The sequence below is a fragment of the Protopterus annectens genome, chromosome 13.part0 (assembly GCF_019279795.1).
Source record: "Protopterus annectens isolate FY-2018-M chromosome 13.part0, PAN1.0, whole genome shotgun sequence".
Taxonomy (NCBI): domain Eukaryota; kingdom Metazoa; phylum Chordata; order Ceratodontiformes; family Protopteridae; genus Protopterus; species Protopterus annectens.
The window spans coordinates 597,141,813-597,167,132 of record NC_056747.1 but is presented as its reverse complement, the minus strand read 5'-3'; the positions used below and the strand labels follow the sequence as shown (position 1 = coordinate 597,167,132).

Below are 25,320 nucleotides of genomic sequence, written 5' to 3'. Positions count from 1 at the left end.
AAAAACAGTTTGTAGCAAAATTGCCATTCACAACTTTGTTTAGCCAGTTCTGGGCTATGAAAATGAACACTGGGCCTCCCAGTTTTGATTCAAGACAATAAATGGGGATATAAATGGTTGGAAATGTGTAAAAAAAAAATAAAGTCCTCTGATCTCATAGGGGATAAGTCCCATCCATATTCCAAGCAGCTTCTTGTGAACGCCTGAGCTGCACATGGGAAACTAAGCATTATCTGGGGTAAGCAAATGGATTTCTGTACTGAGATCAGTATTCTCAGGTTACTGCATTAAACAATGTTGTATCCAGCCTCCATTTGTGCACAGCTGAACAAATGAAACCCTTTTGCTCAGTGTAACTTACACAACAGTGAGATATTGTATAAGATACACAACTAGGAGAGTGAGATTTTGATGAAGGACCCATTCCCAGGTTTTAAGACCAGATTGGAAAAATACAGTGACTGTGTGCATCTTTGGTGTTCAGATTCTCTGAATGAATCAAAATGAACTCTGAATACAATGAATTCAGAAAGGGCCTCAAAACCAACCACACTGCCCACTCTCTCTGAGAATGACGTCTGACTAAATCAAAATTAACACACAATACAGTGAATTCATTAAAACCCTCATACCCAGCCACATTTTCTGATTTCCCAGACATGTTGTAGGAGAAAAGTCTGATCCCAGACATCTTTTACTGCTATGGATTGGTAATGTAGTCTCCAACTAAAGTCTCAGATATTGGGGTGACATCCTAAAGTAGCAATGGAAAGTTGATCTGTTTTTTTTTTTTTTTACTTGGGCGACCCACTGGTGCAGCACTTATCATTGTCACCTCACAGCAAGAGGTTCTTCACTTCAATTCTCAGCTGGAGTGCCTTCTGTGCAGATCTGCATGTCCCCTCCCTGCATTCACATGGGTTTCCTCCCACATTCCAAAGACATGCATTTGGAGTGTTTCTCCCTGGGCCTTAACTAAAAATGGGCTCTGTCCCAGTTGGACTTTCCCAGTACACAAATATAAAATAAAATAAAACTGGACTGGTCCACCACTATAATTTGGACATTATACCTTCCTGAAAGAAAGAACTTGGCAGGATACAGTGACATCTGTTCCCGCACAGTTCAGAGGGTCTGCTGATTCCTTCTGATATGAAGTTTGGCATGTGGACATAAAAATACATAGTTTCTGAAATGCTGACATGCTGTCTTGCTGAAGTCAACTAATTTTGTCTGAATTAATCAAACAATGAATGGTCTTCTCTCCAGTCTGCAGACTACAGAAAGACTGTGTAAGTGACAGTACTGGAAATTAAACTGGAATACTTTTTAGTGAGATTTTTCTGATAGGACAGTTATGCCCAGAGAATGGGAAACCTGAAGTACCAGGTTCAAAGTAATCTTAAAAGAAAAGGGCAAGCTATCGGTAGGCAGCACTTATCAAAGCAAAGGAACCATGACTGTGTGTTAATCGTGCATGAGCCAGTATTAGAGCTACATATTTTTTGAAAGTCGTACATCAGCAGCTATTCTAAACAGCAGGGCTGCAAGGCAAAGCGATAACGGCCTACCTCAAAACGCGGGTGCTTCTTGTGTTTATTACCATGGAATTTCTTAAACTAACTTTTTTTTTTTCAAGAAACCAAGTACCAAACAATAAAAATCAGAAAAAATGAGCAATTAAAATTCATGCAGTTTAGATAAAATACCAAAATCTAGATAAACTGATCCACAGTAACAAAAAATAACAGTTTTTGCAGAAGAAAAGATTATTTTTTAAAGACTGTGGAATTCCCCTGGGGGTAATCTTTACATATCAGCTTGTAATGCTGAGAATGCTCTCTGTGAGGTAACTACTACTACAAGAATGGTGTTCAGGATAGCTCTGCAGTCTTATTTTGTGTATGTTGCTTCAATACACAGAAAAATAAGACTGACAAACATAATATTTAAGTGATAGGAGAGACATATGTTTTAGGAATGCCATGATTGTTGGATTTGCTGCAATCTGTGGACTGCTTATGACAAAAGCAAAAGTGGACAAGCATTCACTTTGATAGATGAATATATCACATTTGAGAGATATGATTGACAACCCAGAAACCATGGAATTAAAAGATTAAATAGCCAATTTCCTGAGTTGCAGTCCAAGTGACAAAGCTATTCAACTTCTGTCTATATGAATTTCTTGTACTTGGTATTCCAGTTTCTTTTAACACTTGTAGAACAGAGAAAGAATTGCTATTAGGAATCCAGCTGCATCTCTGAGGGTAACAGATTCAGAGTCTTGATTTTGGGATGTAATATTTTTCCTACCCCCCACTCCTTGCATTTTACCTGACTGGCCCAATAACTTCTGAGGAAAGGGAGAGAGTTATGTGACTCATTCATTCCATGTCCTGAGATGTTCACCAGTGAGCTCAAACCAGGACAGAAACTGGGCAAACCTCCTCCAAGCGCAAAAGCCCTCTAGCCCATATGTTCCATGGTATGGACTCAACGCATCATCTCTCCATGAATGGAGATTGTAGAGTAGAGCAGAGATATAGAGAGTACACCAGTGAGTCTGCCAAGTAGACTGAACCCTACCCTACTCTAGGAGCTCATAACAGTCAGTTCCATTACCTTTGCTGCTATAAGGTCATCTAGGGAAGAAAGCGGATATATTTTGTTTCCTGAAATGTGCAAGCACTGAATCAAAATAGGACTTAAATACTCTGGAGACTATGAATAGTCAAAGTGGCATATTTGGAAACTGAAAGTAATGGCGAGCTATATGAAATCTTTATAGTTTCTGTGAGCTGGCCTTACTGGTATGTATAAGCTGGTATCTTTCATGTCTGGCGGTGCCATGCAAGAAGTCTCCTGCGAAATGGAAGCAGTATGTTAGTGTCACCACCCTAAAAAATAATGGTTTATGTATTTGTTCGGGTTTGACAAGTCTGGCACTAGTCTTTGTGTCTTGTTCCTCTTGTGAGACAAATGGTTTGTAAAAGATACAGTGATCTTTTGGGAATACCAACTGCATTGCCTTTTTAGTAGTACTGACAGAGTAACTGTAGCGCTTGCTTTATGTTACTAGTTGTGTCTGCTAAGTCTGAGGTTTGACATGAAATGTTACTGAATAATATTGACAATGTCTGAAGTGGTCATTTAGGTCAAGTTTATTTTTACTTCCATTATGGAAAAAGAGTTTAAAATCTGTCCTTTAGGGGACCTGGGGAAGAAGAAGAGTAAACTTTGAGTCATTTGGAAGATTTTTGGTTATATCTGCCCTTTTCTCCTGAACCTTTCTTCTTTCCTCTGTAGTGACCCCCTACACATTGCAGTTTATATGGTATTCTTTTTCTATATTTTTGGTTGTGGTACTTTTTTTGAAACTCTGAGCTAGGACAGTTATGCACTTCCTTAAACATGACCTTATCTCCCTTTCTTCGTATAGTAAGTTGTCTGTCAAACAACATATCTAAGAAACTGGTGCATTTAAGATTTTAGACCTTACATATTATATTTCCCTGTTCTATGCCATTTAAACTTTTTTTTACCATTCTGACATGGCAGATCTGATGAAGCACCAAACACATCACAAGTATAGCTCAATATGAACCCAAAAGTTATGTACTGTACAAATAAGTATTTCCAATCTAGCTATGGAATCATAGGTTGTTTTTTGTGTCTTTCTGCTTTTCCTGGTTAGGGGTCGCCACAGTGGAACTCTGGTCTGCTAATGATTGGCAGTAGATTTTTTACGTGCCGAGTTTGCCAGCCCTGACTGACAACCTTCAATGAAGGCACGCCCATTCACGTATCTCTCTACACAGAAGATGCTCTAGCTGAGAATCGAACGGCCCAACGTCTTGCTGGGAGGTGACAACGCTACCGCAGGACCACCACCGCAGTTCAAATCATAGGTTGGTAATACCGCTAATGTTTCCTGAGCCTGACCTAACATGGAATTCACACAGGAAAGTACAAATACAGAGTTGCAGATAGATCAGTTTGTACCTTGGGTGATGTCTCAACTGGCATAACCAACCCAAAAAAAAAAAACAAATTCTCTTGAATTGAGGATAAAATGCAAAGATGTCCTATATGCAAAGCAATTCTTCTACTAACACAGACACACTCACTGATTACTAATTTTGCTTATGACCTTGCAGTTTAAAGGACTGATCAGCATTCTCTATCTATAACCCAAATCTTATCACAGACTAATGGAATGGCATTTATGCATCAATGCTGTTTAAATGAATACAAAGACTGCTTGCAGGGACAAAATGACATCTCTTTTATAGTGCTGATTGTGTCACTTAATAGCTTATGCTTGGAGTAGCCACACTTCACCCCATCTTAACTATGGTTCTGGCCAAAGTGTTGGGGTTGTATATTTTCTTACTATATTTATGAAATAATCTTGAGTACTTGTGAAAACACAGGATGGCTAACAAAATGACATTTGTGTTATATGATGGTGAGAAGGAAATGGTAGCACAAACTGCAGAAGAATATTCTATAAATCCTGATTATCGACAGGTAGCTTATCCATCCTGAAGTCTTTTTGCTGGTGCTACTGGTTGTGAACCATGGTTTTATTGGTCGTCAGTACATGAGGAAAAAGTATCAAAGTGCAGTAACTCTTCTTGACTCCATAAGTCTTGTCATTTTTGTAAATAATATTTGGGGAAGGGGGATTCCACTCTCAGCCTATTAGAAAATATTCCTAAACAGTTTATAATATATAACATATATATATATATATATATATATATATATATATATATATATATATATATATATATATACACACACACACACACACACACACACACACACACACACACACACACACACACACACACACCTTAAGATAAATCTGAAAGTTTTCCAGAATTATCCTCATTTTTAAAATCTAAAAAAAGAAGAGTCTATTTGGGTTAAGTTAAACCCTCCTCGTCATCACAAAAATCATAAATGGCTCATTTTTCTTTTAAACTTTCCTTCAAGAACCTCTCTTGAAAGTTATAAATGTCTACACTTTTGCTATCTTAGCATATGCTAATATGCTAATGAAGGGACTGATGCAAATCCTTGCAAATTGTCTTGCTATTTCTTGGACTACATTAAGGTATTCCCTGGCAAACATTTCATAGTCAAAAACTATTGAATTTGTAGGAGATTGTGAACCCTCTTCACGCATACTAAGGGAAATTCTCAATAATCTGTACCTGACACAGTTGCAACAAGTGAAAATAGTTAAAATGGTTTAATCTTTGTAGTTGTACCCTTAACCAATATGAAATGTTGCAATTCAAACTCCCTCATTGTGAATAGAACAAATGACTGTGTTTTCTACTTATGGGTTGCCAATAGAACTTTAAAAAGTTAAATTTGGCATTACCTATGACCAGATCACTAGAGTTTGATTAGTGGGCTTGAGCAGTGGATCAGCTGAGGAGGAGGCTGGATGGAAGGAAGCAGTGTATATCAGCTCAAGCATTATGAAGGCAGCGAGAATCCACGGTGGTACAGTGGTAGCGTTGTTGCCTCACAGCAAGAGGTTCTCCCATTTGATTCTCGGCTGGAGAGCAGGGAGTGCCTTCTGTGTGGAGTCTGCATGTCCTCCCCACGATTGGGTGGGCATTCGAAAGACATGCGTAAATGGGCGTGCCTTCGTTGAAAGTTGGACGTCGAGCTGGCACCTCAGAGTTCGTGAAAATCTACTGCCAATCATTAGCAGTGCAGAGTTTTGCTGTGGTGACCCCTAACCTGGAAAAGCCGAAAGACAAACAAACAAACATTACGAAGGCAGCAACAAGGTCTTCTGCTAGCAACTCGAGCACATCCTGATGGATACTGGGCAAGTTTTTTTTTCAGTTGCTGGCTGGCTTCAATTGTGATGGTGGCTGGGAGGCATGAACGAGATAGTGGCAAAGTGTCCGGGATGTCTTACGCAATCCACCCTGTTAAGGATTCCCTGCTATGCATATTAACTAAATCCCTAACCTTCCCATATACATAATGCCCGCCCTGTGGTTCTCACCTGTCTTAAAGGCAGGAATGACAGTCTTAGGGGTAAGCAGACTGCAAGGCTGTTCTCTCTGTACAGAGGACAGGCCCACCTGAAATCTTATAGCAGGGTTCATTTAATCCAGGAAGTGCTAAAGGTTTAGGCCCTTTCTTGTGTTTGCCCTTTTTTTTTTTTTTTTTTTTTTTTTTTCATATTCTGCCCCTTTGAGATTCTAGCTCTGGTATGTCCTTCTTCAGAGCTTTTAGAAATGATCCATGGTGTTTTGGCCTTGAGAAAGAACTCAACAACCTCCTGAGTCACATCACATATTTCAAGCCTATGCTCATGGTTCTTAATTGTTATGACAACAGAAAAAAATTCTCAAGACCTAAGCCTTCTGTTTCTTCTTCTTGGTTTAAATGATCACAAAGATCATTTGTTTTAGGAGCCTGTGCTAAATATAAATAAATCATTCAGTTAATATGATAAATCTTTAAGAGCAAATTGATGCTGAAAGAAACTCTTACTTTGAGACTTCTGCAGGAAAGATGTACACTCACATTTCAAAGAGTTGGTGCTTGTTAAATGGGCAAAATATCTGTAATTCATAAATGTCAGTAATCAAAGTAATACAGGTATTGTGGCAAAATAAAATGACAGTCTTGGGGTAGCAGACTGCAAGGCTGTTCTCTCTGTACAGAGGACAGGCCCACCTGAAATCTTATAGCAGGGTTCATTTAATCCAGGAAGTGCTAAAGGTTTAGGCCCTTTCTTATGTTTGCCCTTTTTTTCATATTCTGTCCCTTTGAGATTCTAGCTCTGGTATGTCCTTCTTCAGAGCTTTCAGAAATGATCCATGGTGTTTTGGCCTTGGGAAAGAACTCAACAACTTCCTGAGTCACATCACATATTTCAGGCCTATGCTCATGGTTCTTAATTGTTATGACAACAGAAAAAAATATCAAGACTTAAGCCTTCTGTTTCTTCTTCTTGGTTTAAATGATCACAAAGAGCATTCGTTTTAGGAGCCTGTGCTAAATATAAATAAAGCATTCAGTTAATATGATAAATCTTTAAGAACAAACTGATGCTCAAAGAAACTCTTACTTTGAGACTTCTGCAGGAAAGATGTACACTCACATTTCAAAGAGTTGGTGCTTGTTAAATGGGCAAAATATCTGTAATTCATAAATGTCAGTAATCAAAGTAATACAGGTATTGTGGCAAAGTAAAATAAGGCAAGCTTAGCTACAAAGTTAGAAAAATGATTTGAAAATTAATCTACAAAATCTTCAAGTAATCACTCAGAACTGGAGATGAATTCACCTGACTGATAAAACTGGTAAGAAAAAACGAAGGTGATTCATACCTATGTAAGTTACAGAGTAGTTGTATAGCAGAAACATCGTTGTCACATGCCTATATTGGCTACAGTCTAACTGTTGGTACTGCTGGAAACATTTGACCAAGGAAGGTAAGTCTGCCCACACTGTATGATCAAACTCTGATACACTTCCTCTTGAACTAAGATATTCATTTTCTTGATAAACAGATGAGATGATATCTGACGTAAGTAAGAAGGTACTTAATTGTTACAATTCTGCTCAGCTGGCATGACACTGCTTAAGAGTCCTCCAGGAAGAAGGATATCACAAAAACCTCCACTGCCATGAGTAACTACAAGACAATAAATGGAAAAGAATTCTTACACAATGCTACGGAAAAGCGCTCTGTCTTGTGAACTGGCTAACGTACTACAAGGTACCAAAGTAAGGAAGTCAGGCAAATGAGATTTAGCTCCCCATCTTCACATACTGCACAAATGATACAAATGCCCTACATTGGTACATTTTATTCATCCCCAGATAAATAAGAATGTGTTAATTTGAGTTGTACAAGGGGATGAAATCCCTAATACATTATGAAGTATGTACTTGAGAGTAGGGGTGCCTAATAACATGTCATATACAAGATAAACAACACAAAACTGACTGGCTACAGAATAAAATCAAAATATAGCTTCAAGAAAGTATTTCTCTTAAGGATAAGATCCTCCTTCAGCTAAATAACCAGTCATGATTAGTCCACCTCAAAAAGGAATAACTGTACTGGGACTAGTTGGCATCATGGTTATGGTTCCTGCTGCTCGATCTTACATCAACCACTTCAAATTATGCACAGTACTAGCAGAACTGTTTACATACTTGTCCACTGTGTATTGTTCAACAGAGTTTTTTTAATCACTTATTTATTTTTCTAATACTGACCAAAACGTGATTACCCCAGTCATATTTTATCCTTCCAGAAAACTGTCATCATTGAACAGTGATTCATGCCATGTGACACCCCAGTAAGGAAAACCACTAGGCCAGAATTCGCCATAAAGTTTATTTACTTGCTATGTTAGAAACCCAGTGAAGTAAGTCTAGCAAGTTCACTGATGTAAATGTCCATATAACTTAAATTACAACTGATACTGTGAGGCTGGACCGAAATGGAACAAAGATTATAGCAAATAACTACATTGACCAGCATTTTAATGTAAGGCAGTCAATTTAAACCATCAGATTTCTAAAAAAAAAACGATGTCAAGTAAAACTAGTTTGTTAGATGATAAGGAAAGATGAAATGATGTTGCTCAAATAAATTAAATCCTCCATTAATTAGTCTAATATTTTATATATCTTAACCATTCAGTTAATAACATTCTAATGCATGCTTTAATGCAAACAGTATAAAACAGAAATGCTTATGAGAAATAAGACACCCTCTAACCTTTAAGTAAATAAACTGATATATATTTTATCATTGATACCTCACCATAAATCTACTTGTCAGTGTGAAGAATGACATATATTTCTAGCACATCTCAGAGGTCTTGGTATTCTCAGGGAGACACTAACTGTTAAAAACACATTAACACATTACAGCACTATTCCATTTTTCTATAGTTGCTAGAAAGTGCAAAATGGAGTAGTTAACACTTTGTAACCAACACTTACCTGCATCTTTTCCAGCATTTCAAAAAATTCTGATGACTGAAAAATAAAATGTACAATTAAGTTCACACTTCAGACTAATCATTTTTTTATTTAGATTCTTTACATTTAAAATACTGACACTAATATAGCATAAGAGTTTGATTTTTTTGGACTAAGACTACAGTATTGTGAGAAAATGAAAACCAGCAAAAAGTTAAATGCAGTTTAAGAATATACTTTTATATGAAGATCATTAAATGTTGTTGTATTTCTCTATGCAACCCATCAGATTTTTAAAAGCAGTCATGGTATCCTTTTGAAAAGTTACTGATCAGTGGTACTTAACAATATTGATCACAAAACAGCAAAAGAGTAAACTGTAAAGGTCATACAGAAAATATTTAACCACAAAATGGTTAATGTATTAATTTGCATCAAAACAACTTTCTGCATTTAGTCTTACTTACAATGCAATGAAGGCGTGAAACCTGGGCAAATTTCTATAAACAGATATACTGAACTACAGATAAAGTTGCATTCGGCAGAACTCTAGTACAATTTGTTTTTTTCTTTATCATGCTTGTATAAATGATTACACTAAAGTATCCTACAAAATCCATGTGCTCACACTGTATGCTACCACTTGGTGGGGTCAAAGCGTACTGCTCAACCGTTCAGATTTTTGCCTCATATTTTTTGTCTGTTCCTCATAAAACTTGTGGTTTTCTGGCAAACCACTGAGGATTGAAATCATTAAATAATGACATACATTTCAGTTTCAGAGTTCTATCCCTCAGCAAATGCAAACTAACACAAGTCCTGTTATTCTTAGCAACTTTCTAAGCTTATAAGAGCAATATTTAAAACATGTCCATATTTTGGGCCTTTGTCCCCCATTATTTTAGGATTTGTTCAGATTTATTGCTCTAATAGGTTAAGAGGTATGAGTCTGAAAGCCTAATGCCCATATGGTAACCAAAAAGAAACTGTGATGTTAGAAAGTAAAAGTATACATGTTGACTTCCTTTACTGTTATGCTACAATATGCTTTAAATATATGGCATTTATTTCCTTTCTAACAAGTTACTAATTACCTCAACCCCTGAAACAATCCAAACTGTTTCAATAACCCAAAGAAAACTGAAAAGCATGTTATACATTAGTGTACACATGCTTGCAGGGAGGATATGCAAATGAACAATTTGTTGTACAAATGAACAATATTTTGCTACAATTTGTAATCAGGCTTTAAGAATCAGGAAATCAGATAGTAACAATTTTGCTTCTAATGAAAGAAGCTTCAGAAGGTTGTGAGTTATATTTCCACACCAGATGCTTGGATTTATGTTCTGTATTGACACTGTAATGCAGCAAATGGGTCATTTTGTACTCCTACAGTGTTTACTTTCAGATGAGACACTGAACCAACATCCTATCCAACAGAGCTGGTGATAGCTCAGGTAGTAGTAAAAGACCCTATAAGCACTTACTGAAAACACCTTTTTTAACAAACATCAAAGTACTTAAAATAGTATAACATCAATAAATACAATAACAGATTTGTTCAACCATTGAATACACCATTTTACATGATTAATCCAAATCTGTGAATACAACAAAAAAGAAGACCAGGAGAATATCCCCGATACCCTGGCTGAATTGTCAGTGTGAATACCAGTTTGGATCTTCCTTGAAAATCATAAACCTAATGGGACTAATCAAATCAACAAAATCAAGATAAACAAATAAACAGACTTTAAAAGCATATGGTACAGAAAATTGTTAATCTTTCTTCCTTGAGTTAAAAGTGTAAAGCCCCCAAAGGAAGTAAAAGAAAGCTAGTTCCTTTTAAAAAAAAGTCTGGATAGTTGGAATGAAAGTACGCCAATAAACTGTTTTGTATTTCATTATCCTTTGTGTATTCTGTGGTAAAGTTTCAGATTCTCGTTTCAGTTGTGGTTACTAGTGACAGCAGCAGCATTTGGTGGTTTGAATATGCATAATGCTTACATATATATTTCCTTCCACAAAACACACTCAGGTAGCTTCTAAGATTTCTACTTGTGAACTCCAATTATCAGATTGCTTTTTTGTCTTCATTGGCTGGATGAATCTGAATATTTTCCTATAACTGATTTATGACAGAACTCTGGTATATAATTATATGAGACAGGTAGTTTATTGTTTAGAATGGAAGGTGTGAAAACTCTCTTGCCATGACTATCTAATACCCCTTTTATTATAGGGTGAGGACGCTTGATATAGACTTTTTACTATAATGGCTAGCACTGAAGGGACTGTGGCAGTCAGGTTTAACATTATTTAAAAAATGTGATCTGTCTGTTGGGACTTTTCATATCATGACTGTCTTTTAGAGGCTGGTGTTTGAAGGCCAGGAAGTGTAGAATTTGCCTTTGATAACTCCTTCAAAAACAATGAATAAAGGAAGCCCAGCCCCTTATGGTTTCCTTTAACATCATCATTTCATAGTACCTTTACTTTGGTGATAAGATGTCTGTAGCAAGTTTGTCAAAAACCTCACTAATTTATTTAATAGCCAACACACAAGTCAATGATCTCAGACTGAGAGAGAGAGAGATCTAGAAAGCAGAACAGAGGAACTATAATGGTCCATATATGGACTCATGGGAAAATCAGTGTGTCTGATGCAGAAATCTTCTTTGCTAGTTGAGAGAATGGAATCTTTTTTATCCTCTACCAACGATGATACTGCTGAAGGTGCCATCTGGTCTGACTCCACAGAACATATGAATGGGTCCTGCATGAGTCCAGACATTAACGGCTGAAACTTTACAGCCTTGTACTATTTTTAAAAAACTTCTTGGCAATCATCCTATAATTATATTACTGTGATAAGGGGTTGCACAACTTGAGAATTTGAATGCACTGATTATAGGTGAATGTAAGAGCAGGTGCTCAGACACTGTTATGGCATAAATCAGAGAAAAGTTGTCAACCTCACCCAAAATATTAAAAAAATACTCTAGGACTATATATGCACATGCACACACATGTATATTTATATACGGATTCACTTTATAATCTTGAAATACTAAAATACAGAATTTTAGTATCTCGGGGCTATAAAGCCGAAAGCCCAAAACAACGACACCCACAACGGCGAAATTCAAAATCGCGATCATTCAAATACACAGACCACCACACAAACAAGCACACATACACCTAAGCTAATAACACTACAACGCAACACACACAAACACAACATAACAAACAAACACACTTACCCTACCTATAAGCAGGGTGACAAGGCCCCCTGCACACCCCACACCTCCGCTAATTATATATACTAACTCTGAGGTCGCACTAAACACACAAGCACATAAAACCCACTACTACACACACTCACACACACTAAAATCCCTACCCAATACCCTTACAAGAACACCACTTACCTAAATCCCCAGCTAAATCCACAAACCGCACCGCACGTCACGAATGTGACAAAAATATGGCAGATTCGACATTTCCGCATTCGACATTATGCAGTTTCATGTAACTGCAATTTCGACTTTATAGTCTTGAAATAGTAAAATTCAGTATTTTAGTATTTTGAGATTATAAAGTGAAACTATATATATATATATATATATATACACACACACACACACACACACACACACACACACACACACACACACACACACACACACACACACACACACACAAAATATATATATGTATATATCCTCACTGGGTTCTCTTTCCCTTGTTCATATGATTATGTGACAAGGCTGATTTACCAAGTAGTGGGAGGATCCACTTGGGCAAATAACATGACTGGGAATGCCACAAAGGAAGCATGAGGGTACCCAGGAACAGTAAAGGGAAAATAGGATGAATAAGCTGGTGGTCCAGTGAATAGTCGGAAGGAGTATGGAAAAGTAAAAACATAAAAAATAAATAAAAATGAGTACCTTTATTTTTGCATAAAATTACAGCCACAGGATTCCAAATGCACCAATAACCACAATGTAATACCACACAAAATGCAATTCATGCTCTGTTTTTTACATTGGAAAGACAGAGAGACAACTAAACAAAGATATATATGAACATCTTTATGATACTGAGAGCCAAAACATCAATAACGCTCTTTACAAGCCTCCACTACTTGTGTAAATTTTAAAACGTCTTTGTTTGGAATTTTAAATATTATCCCTCACAATCACGGGAGAGGGGGCATAGGAACTGAAAAGTGAGTATAAGAAATTTTGCTGGCAATTGAAATTAAATGCCACTGCCCCATCAGATAGTAATGACAATCTATCTATCATTCTGGTTTTAAAAATGAGGACAGATAAGCTTTAATTAGATTTTAAGTGTTAGATTCATTATTTTTTTCTTAGTTGATAGACAGCATGAGCATGGATTTTTAATTTCCATTATATGTAACTGGATTTTAATATATTTAAATATTTTGTAAGTTTACCTTTTAAGGATTTTTGGATAACTTTTTAACATATGTTTTTAAATACACATCAGCTATTATAACAATGATCATAAAATAACATTTATTATGTGTTTTCTGCCTGCAAAATATTTTGCCAAATTTTATAATTCTGTTTCTATTCCTTGTATTATATCACATCGAGATCCACTGGTTCACTTATTTTAATAGAAGCCAGATAAGCAATAGGGTTTTACTAATTATGTGTCATCGTTTGATTTGCTTTAGTATATATTTGTTTTTGTTAATGGGTGTTGGTAGTTCTGAAGAAATCCCACTCTGGTAGGGACGAAAATGCATGACTTACATTACTGTGCTTAACTTTGTACTTTCACCTCAGGTGTGGATGTGCTTTGCTGAATAAAGAGTTTGCTGTGGAGAAATTCATTGGTGGTTTCCTTTGTACCAGATTGAACAGTTAGATTCTTACATTGTGGTTATTAGTACCTCTATTTTTCTTATCACTGATACCTACATCACCTCTTTTGTAATCCTTCTACATTTATTATAGCCTCCTGTTTAATTGTACGTACTGTTTTCCCCTTTCCAAAAGAAAGACCTAAAATCTTTCAAATTTGTTTTATGTCTAAGCCCAGATTCAATCCCTTCAATTGTAAATGTTTGTGCTTCTCCTTTACACAAACATTAACACTTCTGTCTCTGGACTTTCATCTCTTCTTTCCTGTTATCTGCATGTATAGTGGCAAGACCTTCTTAATTCTCTTCATTTTTCTATTTAATATGCAAATCATCTTCATATATTATGGTCATTAGTCATGGACTCACCCCACATATAGCAGGATTCATTCTTCCATCATCTAATATTTTACTTACAAAATTATTGATGTAATCAGTGTAGAGAAGTGGGATCTATGGACAACCCTGCCTAATACCTCTGGCTGCTGGAAAACATCAACCCACCAACCCATTCACTAGAACGGTCTTCTACATGCCAACATACACCCCCTGCAACAACCATTATATATATCCAAATTTCTTCATGAACGTTCATAATCTACATAATCAAATGTCTTTTACTGGTTCAACAATAATAGCATTCCACTCCTGTTATCCATGCATGTACTTTTACACATATTCGTTAGTATCAGCAAAAAAATCAGAAATGTTCTTAACTTTAGTACCACATAATTGCGCTGCATTAATTAATTCAGACAACCATCTATCCACTATATTTTCAAAACCTTTATAACCAATCTAATATCCACATTCAAAAGACAACCATGTATCCATTTCTTAACATATTGCTAATTCCATAAATTGGAAAATAAAACATTTATCCCTTAAAATAATTACTTTCATACCATTAAAATATCCTGTACACTCTCCACTAACTCCTCCTTTAAGAAAAGCTAAAAAAAATTGTACACCTCTTCAGACAGTCTGTCTTCATGCACCTTTCAATCTGGTGCACCTCCTTGATACACCAAATCTTAGAGCAGCTAGGTCCCCTTAGCTCATAAACAACTGCTCAGGTAGCCATACTATTGTAATGTGTGAACTCAGCATTATTAACTTACAAACTCGTGTGACAATTAAAACAAAATGTTTTTGAGGGCAAACCCACCTCCACCCTCCTTATGAGGGGTACATCCCCTCATATAATTATTCTCACCAAAAGGTCATTTTATTTTAAAGAGAGAGCAGTCATCAACAGGTAATGAAGCAGGTGTCTTGGTCTTTCACTGAGGTGCAAAAGCTTCAGGCCACCCAGAGCTTGTTATACTGTAAGTTATCATGATTTTGCTCTAGTTAAAAAGCATGCAAATAAAATAAAAGAAAATCAAAACTCAAGTCAGAATCTTACTCCAGTTAAAAAGTAAGCAAATAAAACACAAGCAAACCAAAACTCAAGTCAGCATGTCCAACCGGTGTGACTCAAGCGTAGAAGTTTGGAGAAAGTGACTATAAGCCGATAGCGTGCCTTTCTTTATTTCTTCAGTTACCCTCTCACATCTTTCTCTGCTACACTCTGTACCAAAACTAATAATCCTAGAAACATTAAATCAGAGCATAACACCATAATATCACCAATGAAAAACACTGCAGATAAAACTGTCCTGAAATAATGAAGACAAAAACTACAAATGCCAAATATGGTGATAACACAGATGCATTTCTAAATACATGCACAAAATTCCTAATATATGCTACATACAATCATTATTAAACTAAAATAAAGGTCTTGTGAATCCCAAGAAGCATGCAGTGCTGGGCAATGCATTTGATGAAATTGTATACAGAAAATATTTCCTGTTTATGTAACAACTACTGCAACCGCATCTCCAACCACATTGGCACATTTCTGCTCAATTTGTACTGCCTTGTCAATGTCCAAGACAAAGACATTCTGCTGTTTAATCAAAGGTCTCAGACTCCTCTGCCATGCCTGAATAATAGTCAAATGTGCAAAGGTATGGCTCCAGAATAAACAGTTGTGAAAAATCCAAGGCAGCTGTAAAATAAATCCAAAGGCTCAAAGGAACTTGATGTTAGCTCAGCTTTATTCACACAGGCGCTTCCACTAAAAGCTTCGTCAGGTGTATAAAACATGCTGATTAAAACACCTATTTATACAAACAATCAAATCATGTGACAAAATAAAACGAAAATTTAAAGTGAAACCCAAAATCTTATAAAAAATATACAAACAATGTTACAAGTATATATACATACAAACTTCTAAAACTCACTTATATTAAAATCAAAAAAATATATACTAAAAACTCATTTCTTTCGTAAAGGCCTTTTTTGAAGAATTGGTTTAATGGGAACATGGTCATTAAGACCATGTCCATAGTTGGCCCTCAACCTGACAATCCAATTAGCTTCAAGTTCTTCTGTTCTATGTCTTATGTTTCCCCGTCTCACATTCTCAAAAGTCCTAGCTAACACTGAAAACTTAAAAACGTGCTGTTCATCTGTATCACACACATGCTTAGCTAGTGCATTAACTAAATTATTTTTCTTTATATTATACAGGTGCTCTCTGATTCTTTCTTTTAAAGAGCGGTCAGTTTTACCTTCATAATATTTATTACATAGGACACAAATCGCAATATAAACCACATGCATTGTGTTACAAGAGGCACTGGTTGTAATCTGGAAAAGTTCACCTGTATCTAGATGTTGAAAAACAGAATCTGTGGAGATATAGCAGCAATAGTTGCAGTCTCCACATGGCTTAGTGCCTCCACCAGTAGTTAATTGTTTCTGAAAAGAATTGTTACATAACCTAGACTTAAGTGATTTTCTATTTTTAAAAGAAAACTGGGGTTTGGAGCCTATCAATGACTTTATACTATCATCTGTCATCAGAATACCCCAATGCTTATTGATAACATCAGTATACAGACTGACATCCCTAGTATAATTCAGGGACATCCTAAGCTTATTATTGACAGGTCTTTTTGTTCTACTTGATTGTTCTGAAAAGTAAGGTTTAGCTATGGTTGTTCTCATATGATCCATTGCTATAGAATTCTTACTCACTAACTCTTGCTCATACCCCCTTGCTACCAATTCCACTTCAGTTCTAGTTTTGTGATGTTTATAATCTTCATCCTTGGCATTAAGCCTAGATGCTCTGAAAAACTGGTTCTTGGCAACATTACTAAAGACAAAATTCAGGTGCATGCTCTGCCTATTAAGTAACTGATTGACATGACACTCTTTCTTATATAACTTACTCCTTAAGCAACCTTTATCATCCATACTAATATAAACATCTAAAAAATGTATGCCTACAGTAGAATAATTCAGTGTAAACTTTAAAAAATCAGATGAAGTATTAATATATTCCACAAATTGCAATAATTGCTGCTCTGTACCATTCCAAATCAAAAACAAGTCATCTACAAATCTTTTATAAAAAGAAATGTGACAATTGAATGGACCATATATTAAATGTTGGCTCTCCCATACACTCATCACTGCATTCGCATAACTGTTGGAGCAGGAGCTCCCCATAGCAACACCATTCTTTTGCCAAAAAATGTTTTGATTATATACAAAGATGTTATTTTGTAACACTAAATTCAGCAATGTTTGTATTAGATATATCTCATCATCTTTAAAATTGCCTAAACTGGACAATAAATCAATGACATATTCTATGCCTATGGTATTGGGAATTAAAGTAAAAAGAGACACCACATCCAATGTGACAAGTAGTATATTATCTAGTTTGGTGATATCCTTTGAAAATTCAAATAAATCATTCAAGAAATGCTCAGTGTCTCTCAAAATTGTTTTAGATTTACAAACAATAGGTCTCAAATACTTCTCCAAGTATATAGATAGAGACTCTGTACACCAATTATTACCTGCCACTATTGGTCTCATAGGTGGTTTATTACAATTCTTGTGGACCTTCGGTAGTCCTTGTATGATAGGAATGGTAGGATTCAACGTGTAAAAGTAAGTAGCCAGCTCATGACTAATCAATGAACTAGCTTCTAACCACTCAATAGATCTACAGAGATTATTAATCATGGTATCAACCTGTTCAGATGTAATAATTTCATAAAAACTGCTATCAGATAACATATCATACATTGCTTTATCATAATCTAACTTATTCATTAAGACAATCTGACCTCCTTTATCGGCAGGTCTAATGACCAGGTCTTGTCTGTTTTCCAAATCTACTAAAGCTTTATACTCAAGGCTACTCAAATTATGCCTTGATCTTATTCTATTGAACTTGCATTTATTATTGTAAATATCATAAATGCTAGAGATACACATCTGCTCAAATGCATTGACCAAAGTATTGTGCTTGGGTATATACAAACTCGGTCTTTTAAAATAATCTTTATCTGATTCATCAACATTATTAAACATACATTTCAATGAAAGATTGCGTGTAAACATTTTAACATCAAAGATGATATCAGTAACGCGCATGTCTGCACTGGGTATAAACATCAGACCTTTGTTCAAAACATTTACCTCTAAACTGGTTAAACTGTAACTAGAAAGATTAATAATTAATGTTTCACTTGTTGAAAGGCTTTCTTTGTGATTAATGGGCTCATAAAAGTTTCACCCAATTTCCATTTGTATCTGGTTACACTCCTGCCTCTCTGCTGCAACTTGTGTTGCCCATTCCTTATCCTGCTCATGGACCTTTCCCTCACTGGGAGGGGGAAACAAAGGCCCTTGTTGTTCATACCGTGTAAAAAACTTTTATTCAAAATGTTACCTTGCTCACTGTTCAAAGTCAAAGGAGGAAAATCGACCTCAGCGGACCTGTGTACATCCGCCGTCGTAGTAATAGTCTTTCTAATGGCCCCTTTATCAGACGTCAATTGTAATGTAGTCAAAACTGCATTGTTAGTAACAGAATGAGACACCGACTGCTTCCCTGTACTGTTGGTGTCTATAATGATATTATTAGTACTAGAGTTTGAACCGTTGTTCACCGACTGTTCCTCTACCACCTCCAAAGAGGAAACGCTCTGTGGGAAGTGCTGGTGATTGCGTGATTGGTCAGACATATCACGTGGCCATGTGAAGATGTTCCCTGTTGAAAAATCTTTACGGTCACGGTAGATTTTACTCATTTTTGTCTGTAGCAATTTTCTACCATAAATAAGAACATTATCTATGGTGTCAGTTAATAAATTATCCAATACAGTTGAACAATACTTCGAACAAAGTGCTAAGTATTTAGACTTGATGCCCTCAAGCAAGAATGTTTCCTGCCTGTCAGCCGAAGATATTAACAGATTCAGATATCCCATACTAATTGAAAGATTAAGTTGCTGCCAGCTTGTTAATAGTATAGTATCACATTCATTATAGGCAGGCATCTTTAAAATCCTCAAACCACGAGGTATGATCTGTTCATTTAGGCAAAGCTGTAAATGGAATTTTTCATACTGAATTCTCTTAAGCTTACATAATTCTTTCTCCAAATTTAACAAGTCACTTTTCAGTGCCAAATAATCATATTGTAAAACTTCCTCTCCTTCAGTGGGTGTAAAATCACACATTAGTGGATTGTCTTTGTCGCTGATTCTAGAGATAAATGCATTAACATTCATCTCATTCCAGTTCATTTGTTCATTATGTTCCACTGCTTCTAATAACGCTGTGACTTCATTGCCTGTAGCCATAACAAAGATGTTGTTTGGTGTATTAAAAATGCACTTAAAGAAGAATAAAGAACTCACCAAACCAACAACTATAGCCTTTGCAATAAAAATAGAAATCCAATAAAAGTCAAATGTGCAAAGGTATGGCTCCAGAATAAACAGTTGTGAAAAATCCAAGGCAGCTGTAAAATAAAATTTAAAAATAAAATAAAATAAAATTGGCTTGGTGAGTTCTTTATTCTTCTTTAAATGCCTGAATAATAGCCTGGGTAAGGGCCACACCATTATCAGACTAATTGCAGACATCCCTCAAAATCTCCCAGTGGTGCCATTGCTGGTCTGGAGATATTAGCTATCCAAAGTACCATACCAATGAAGATGTCTGGGAATTTGGAGACATTTTGGTTTATATCTTAAGCATGGTGTCGGCACTGTCAAGTGGAACAAAGTCAACTGCTTTGGTTTTACAAGTCCTGCAAACTGCACTAAAGTAGTATATTAAACTGGCAAGATTTAACTACTATGCTGGATGAACTGGAATGCAAATCCTGATACTGAGAGTCCTGACGCACTGAAAATGAAACCAACAATCTCTCTGAACTGCACTGTTATACTTTTAAAGGGCTTTTTGCAGGGAAGCTTCACCTCCCCCACACCTCACACCCCTGTGAGTTAAATATAGAAATTTTAAGATCACTTTGTCTCAAAGTAGGGAGAATACTCTGCAATACCACAATCTCTGAATTATTATATATTCCACTACCTTGCTGTCCTGAGTACACTTAAGAGTCCCTTCTACATTCAAGAGGCAAGCATAACCAATATGCCTTTGTCAAGTATTGAGCAAGTTCTTCATAGTCTTAACTGTTCCTTTCTCAAAACCTGATAGGATATTTTGTGGCAACAGCTGTAACCCCAACTTCTAAGTACTTTCATGCACCTGATTCAACAACAGGTTGTATGATTTCTGGGATTTGTGGCAAATTCTTGCATGTACTGGAGCTGTTCTCAAGTGGTTTGTAATCCAGTAGCAGCATATAGGAAATAAGGATGGCTGAATAAGGCCACTAGAAATGGAAAAGTGTCACTGGGTACAATGAAGGCAAGTATGTTATCCACATGTCTCAACAGCAGTGCAAGTAAATTCTGCATCCTGTGAAGTGACATACTATAAAGGATTGTCTTCTCAGGGGCAGTATGTCAGGCATAATGCTATTTAGATGTTCAGCTGTGTTTATAGCATCTAGCACTTTATTATAGCAAACACGCTGCATACTCTCCTTCAGAACTTCAGAAATGGGCGACGTGTATAACTTCACTGGGAGTTGTGTGCAGGACATTGTTGAGAATTTGAACAACAAAGTTTTGACTCCTAGCTGTGTAATCTCTGGGAGGGTGGTGAGAAGTACAACTGTGTAATGCCATGCTGTTATCTTACAGGACCACAGGCTGAGCTTGAAATAATTTATTTAACATGAAAAATTGCACTAGTTAGGCAGTATGCCTAACAGGGGACCTTTTTGACTGATGTATTACAATTTGTCATAGTGCAGGCAGATGTGGGGACAATATCAAACAGAGAGGTAGATACTTTATCAGGAAAGTGAATCCATAGGTCATTACTATGTAAGGGATGCAAAGGCATTTTTTGTTAACTATGAATAATAGGCAAAGCCATCCTATTTATACAGATATTCCAGCTAGGGAATGTACTGTTTGTCATTCTTTAGTGATATCTGTATACAGACTTTTAGATTTCACTCATTACAATATGGTGAAATGGGAATGATGCATGTTTTTGGCCTGTTTCTACTTGCATGTGTCAGTTGGTGGGGAATTACATCTGTTTTGTCCTCTTCAAATTAGGCCTTTTTCTATTTTCTGTTGAGAGACATTTTCCAAAGTTCTGTGCAATATTTCCATCAGATTTTTTGATTTTCTCCATGATCTTTGAAAATGCTTCTTCAGTATGAGGGTAATGGACCCGCAGAACAGACTGCCATTATAGAGAGGGAACCCATGGAGCCATTCAAAAGGGCATGGAAAGGTGGAAACATTATGAAGACTCTTGAAGGACAAAGGTGAGGTTGAATGTTAAAAGCGCTTGGAGAGCAGACTACATAAATTAAATGTGGCCTTTTACTATTACATATGCAATGTAGTTCTACAAGGAATGTACCTATATTTGTAACAATGCAGCAACCCCTCCAATAAAGCAACAACCTGAAACAAACACAAGTTCAAATCCATTTAACTGACTTAAACTTTCCTAGGTGAAAATAAGAGAACAGTCTAGTAATATATAATACAAGGTATTGGGCAGGGGGTGGGGGCATAGCCGGCCTTAGACATAGGCCAACTAGGTGGCTGCCTAGGGCACCGCTCTAGCAGGGGCACTTTTCCAGTATTTATTTGGTGCAGGTAGACCAGGATGGGGACAGTGGGTGGTGTGGTAGGGGGCGCCATGGAGCCCTTTTGCCTAGGGTACCAGTTGACCTAAGGCCGCTCCTGAGTGGGGGTGGGGGTTCTGTCCCTCATGCTCTCCTGTATTATACAATATTAACTCCAGAACTGACATAGGGTGCAACCAGCTGAGATGGACTTCACAGGTTGCATTGAACTTTTGCTCATGTACATCCTTTCAGAAAACAGCCAGCAAGCAGTAAGAACCCAGCTGACAAAACTATACTGATCATGTACGTAACTCTCAACCTGTTAGCACAACAATTTTGGACAAAGCCTAAACTAATGGAGAAGACAAAGGTGAAAATAGGGGCAAAGTTCAAATATTGCTTTTATAAACTTAGAAATTTGCTAAAATAACAGAATTTGTGCTAGCGTGCATTTTCTAAAGGATATGAAGTCTGAAACTCAAATGTCTGTTATTATTTAGTGGCTTCAGTCTTCAGTGATTTGCCAAAAAAACACAAATTTTATGAGTAACAGACCAAAAATATGAGGGCAAAGATCCTAGATGTTCTGTGAAAATCTGTACAGCTGAGAGGTACTTTATGCACACCCACATAACCACAACATTTATCCCACTATAAGCTATTCTATAAACAATACTGCATCATCTTCCAGCCTCACCCCCCCCCATCTCTCACAAAATAAAACAGAAGTGTTGTAAAACTGCTGTTTGATGTGCATAAGGATGTGTTATACCTGTGGAAATGTTAACTGAAACTATTTCCACTTCCACTGATCTCAGTCAAACCTCTCAACCTCTTAGCACAACAAATCCAGGCAAAGCTTAAAATAATGGAGGGGGGGCAAAGGCCCAAAAATAGGGACATATTTTAAATATTGCTCTTATAAACTAAGAAAGTTGCTAGAATCACAGGATTTGTGTTAGCATACATTTTTCTGAAGGATATGAAGTCTGAAAATGTGATATATGTCACTATTTATTGACTTCAATCCTCTGTGATTTGCCAGAAAACCACACATTGTGTGAGGAACAGACCAAAAATATGAGGCAAAAATCTGGACAGTTGAAAGCTACAATTTCAGCGTCAAATGTGGAAGGTGCATCCATACATCTGAAAGTATGACCCGTCACAAGATGTACCACCTTCAAATTCCATTAAAATGATACTAGAATATAAATCTGGTACTGAACTCTAAGAAAGGCTGAAGTCTGTACTAACTGCTTCTGAAAGTATCTGATGGTGCTAAATATTGTTCAGATTATTAGGAAAGGTGCAAGGGACAGAATATTTTGTACATATGCAGCAGGCCTAAGTGACCAGCACAATTTCATAGTTAATGGGTGCTTTTAGTATGCTCAGTTTAACGATCATCTGTTCCCCCACAATAAGGCATGTATCTGGTTCACTTTTCCCTTTTTCCTATTTCTATTTTAGAAGTTAGAGCAACAGTAAATTTTATGTTACATAAATTATGTTGTAGGCATTATAATGTGTATTTTAAGTGAAATTTAACTTTTATCAAAAAGTAAAATGTCAAGAATGACTGATTTGGTGTAGAGTGCAAACTGCCAGTGAACATATTAGCCAACACAATAATAAGTTTATAGCACATTTACTACTCTCACTTCATTAATATGTACAGAAACTTTCTGCCATTAGATTTGTATTACAAAAAAGTGATGCATAACATTAAAAGCAAAACCAAAAAAAAGCAGTAAACAAAACAGAGAAGCAACATGCTTATTAAGAAGTCAGACTAAACCTATATAGCATGAAATTCTGAACTTTAAATGTTTCCATTTTTTCATTTGTAGCTGATATGCAGCTGTGAACACCAGAGAGAATCACATGAAAGCTAAGATTGTTTTGGAAAAAGAGAAAAGTCTAGCACCATCCACATAAAATATCACCTAGCTTACTTCCATTAAATGACAGGATGATAAGCAAATACAAAAGAAAAACGTGAAAACTCTGCTATGGCTTTACCAGAAGTCTATAATTATTTATTTATTCTTTCTAGCCTGCTGATGCTGTCTTCCCTGCACTACAGCAGGCACTTATACATAGAAAACACCCATTAACTATTATAGTGTAAATGCTGCTCTCTCTTTTCTCTGCAAATAACACATACTTTCTTACCATATCAGTCGATCTATGATAAGATTCCCTTTAATGGGCCCTTGAGTGGATTCCTTATAATATCAATTTACCTGTGAGAGGCCTTCTTCTAACAGGCTGTTGAGTGGCTTCATCCTTTCCAGCAATCAGCAAAAGTCTGGAAGATGTTACACTCGGGCCATACACGTGCAAAGTTTGCCACTTGTTTGGTGTCTCAGTGGATACATACCCATGCTCATTTTCTGGGCCTGACAGCTCCCTTTCAAGCTAGTAGTGAGTGCCTTTATGCAAATCAAGAAATAATAATGATGATTTGACACATACACTGCTAACAAGCAATATACAAGTATATTTCTGCATGATTTACACAGAGCTACATCAGCCTAGGCTGGATGGAGAGAATGTTTATCTTAGCCATCAAGAAAGGTTCCATTTTAGATCAACTGAGAATGTAGCTGACATATATATTATAAAAAGCCCTCTTTGTAAGGTTGTAAATTGAGTCTGAACCCATGCAGTGACCATCAGGGTGGATGGAGGCAAAGGACTGTAAAAAAACTCAGAAGTACAAATCACGAAATACAATTACACCAAGGGAGGCCCGACTCCTGAAGTCACTTGCTATATGCCTACCTCCATAGTGCAAAAAGATGAAGCCCTTACCATGACCCAGGTAACTGGGGTCAATTATCAATCCCAGCATTACAGGAGCCAGGCAGGTAAGAATAGTAATGAAGGGGTATGGCCTGCTTACCTGTCCAAGGGAGGTGAGAGGGTACTGCATGCAGTCAGGGTACAATGTGTAATGGGATCTCTTTGGTGGAGAGCAGGTAGTTCAAGTTCCATAAAATAGAGGTGTCCCTCCAAAAAAGGCTAGAAATGCAGCACTCCTTTATGAACATGCTTAAGTAACCATAGTTGGGCCACTATGCAGCCCTCAACAAGGTTATGATATGCAGAAAAATATGTAACATATGCACCATAGACATGAAATAAGTGAGGCCCAAATCAAAAAGTTGCATGCAACCTAACTGACAGGGCACTGCATAGAACCATTTCCCCCATACTAAGAAAAGCTCTAACTTGGTGGCATAGGCTTGCTGAGTGAAATAATTTCCAGTAGTCTAAACTATGGGGACCCCGTCATGTAAATCTGGCATAATCAGACATCCTA

At 36.7% G+C, this 25,320-nt stretch overlaps 1 protein-coding gene across 8 annotated transcripts in view; it reads right to left on the bottom strand.

Annotated features, from left to right (window-relative positions):
• Nucleotides 1-25,320, bottom strand: part of RAP1GAP2 (RAP1 GTPase activating protein 2) — a 2,340,619-nt gene that overhangs the window by 549,995 nt on the left and 1,765,304 nt on the right. For all 8 annotated transcript variants that reach the window (XM_044054262.1, XM_044054256.1, XM_044054258.1 and 5 more), the window contains one exon: nucleotides 9,010-9,045. In XM_044054262.1, coding sequence (XP_043910197.1) covers nucleotides 9,010-9,045 — 36 coding nt within the window. The remainder of the gene's footprint in view (nucleotides 1-9,009; nucleotides 9,046-25,320) is intronic.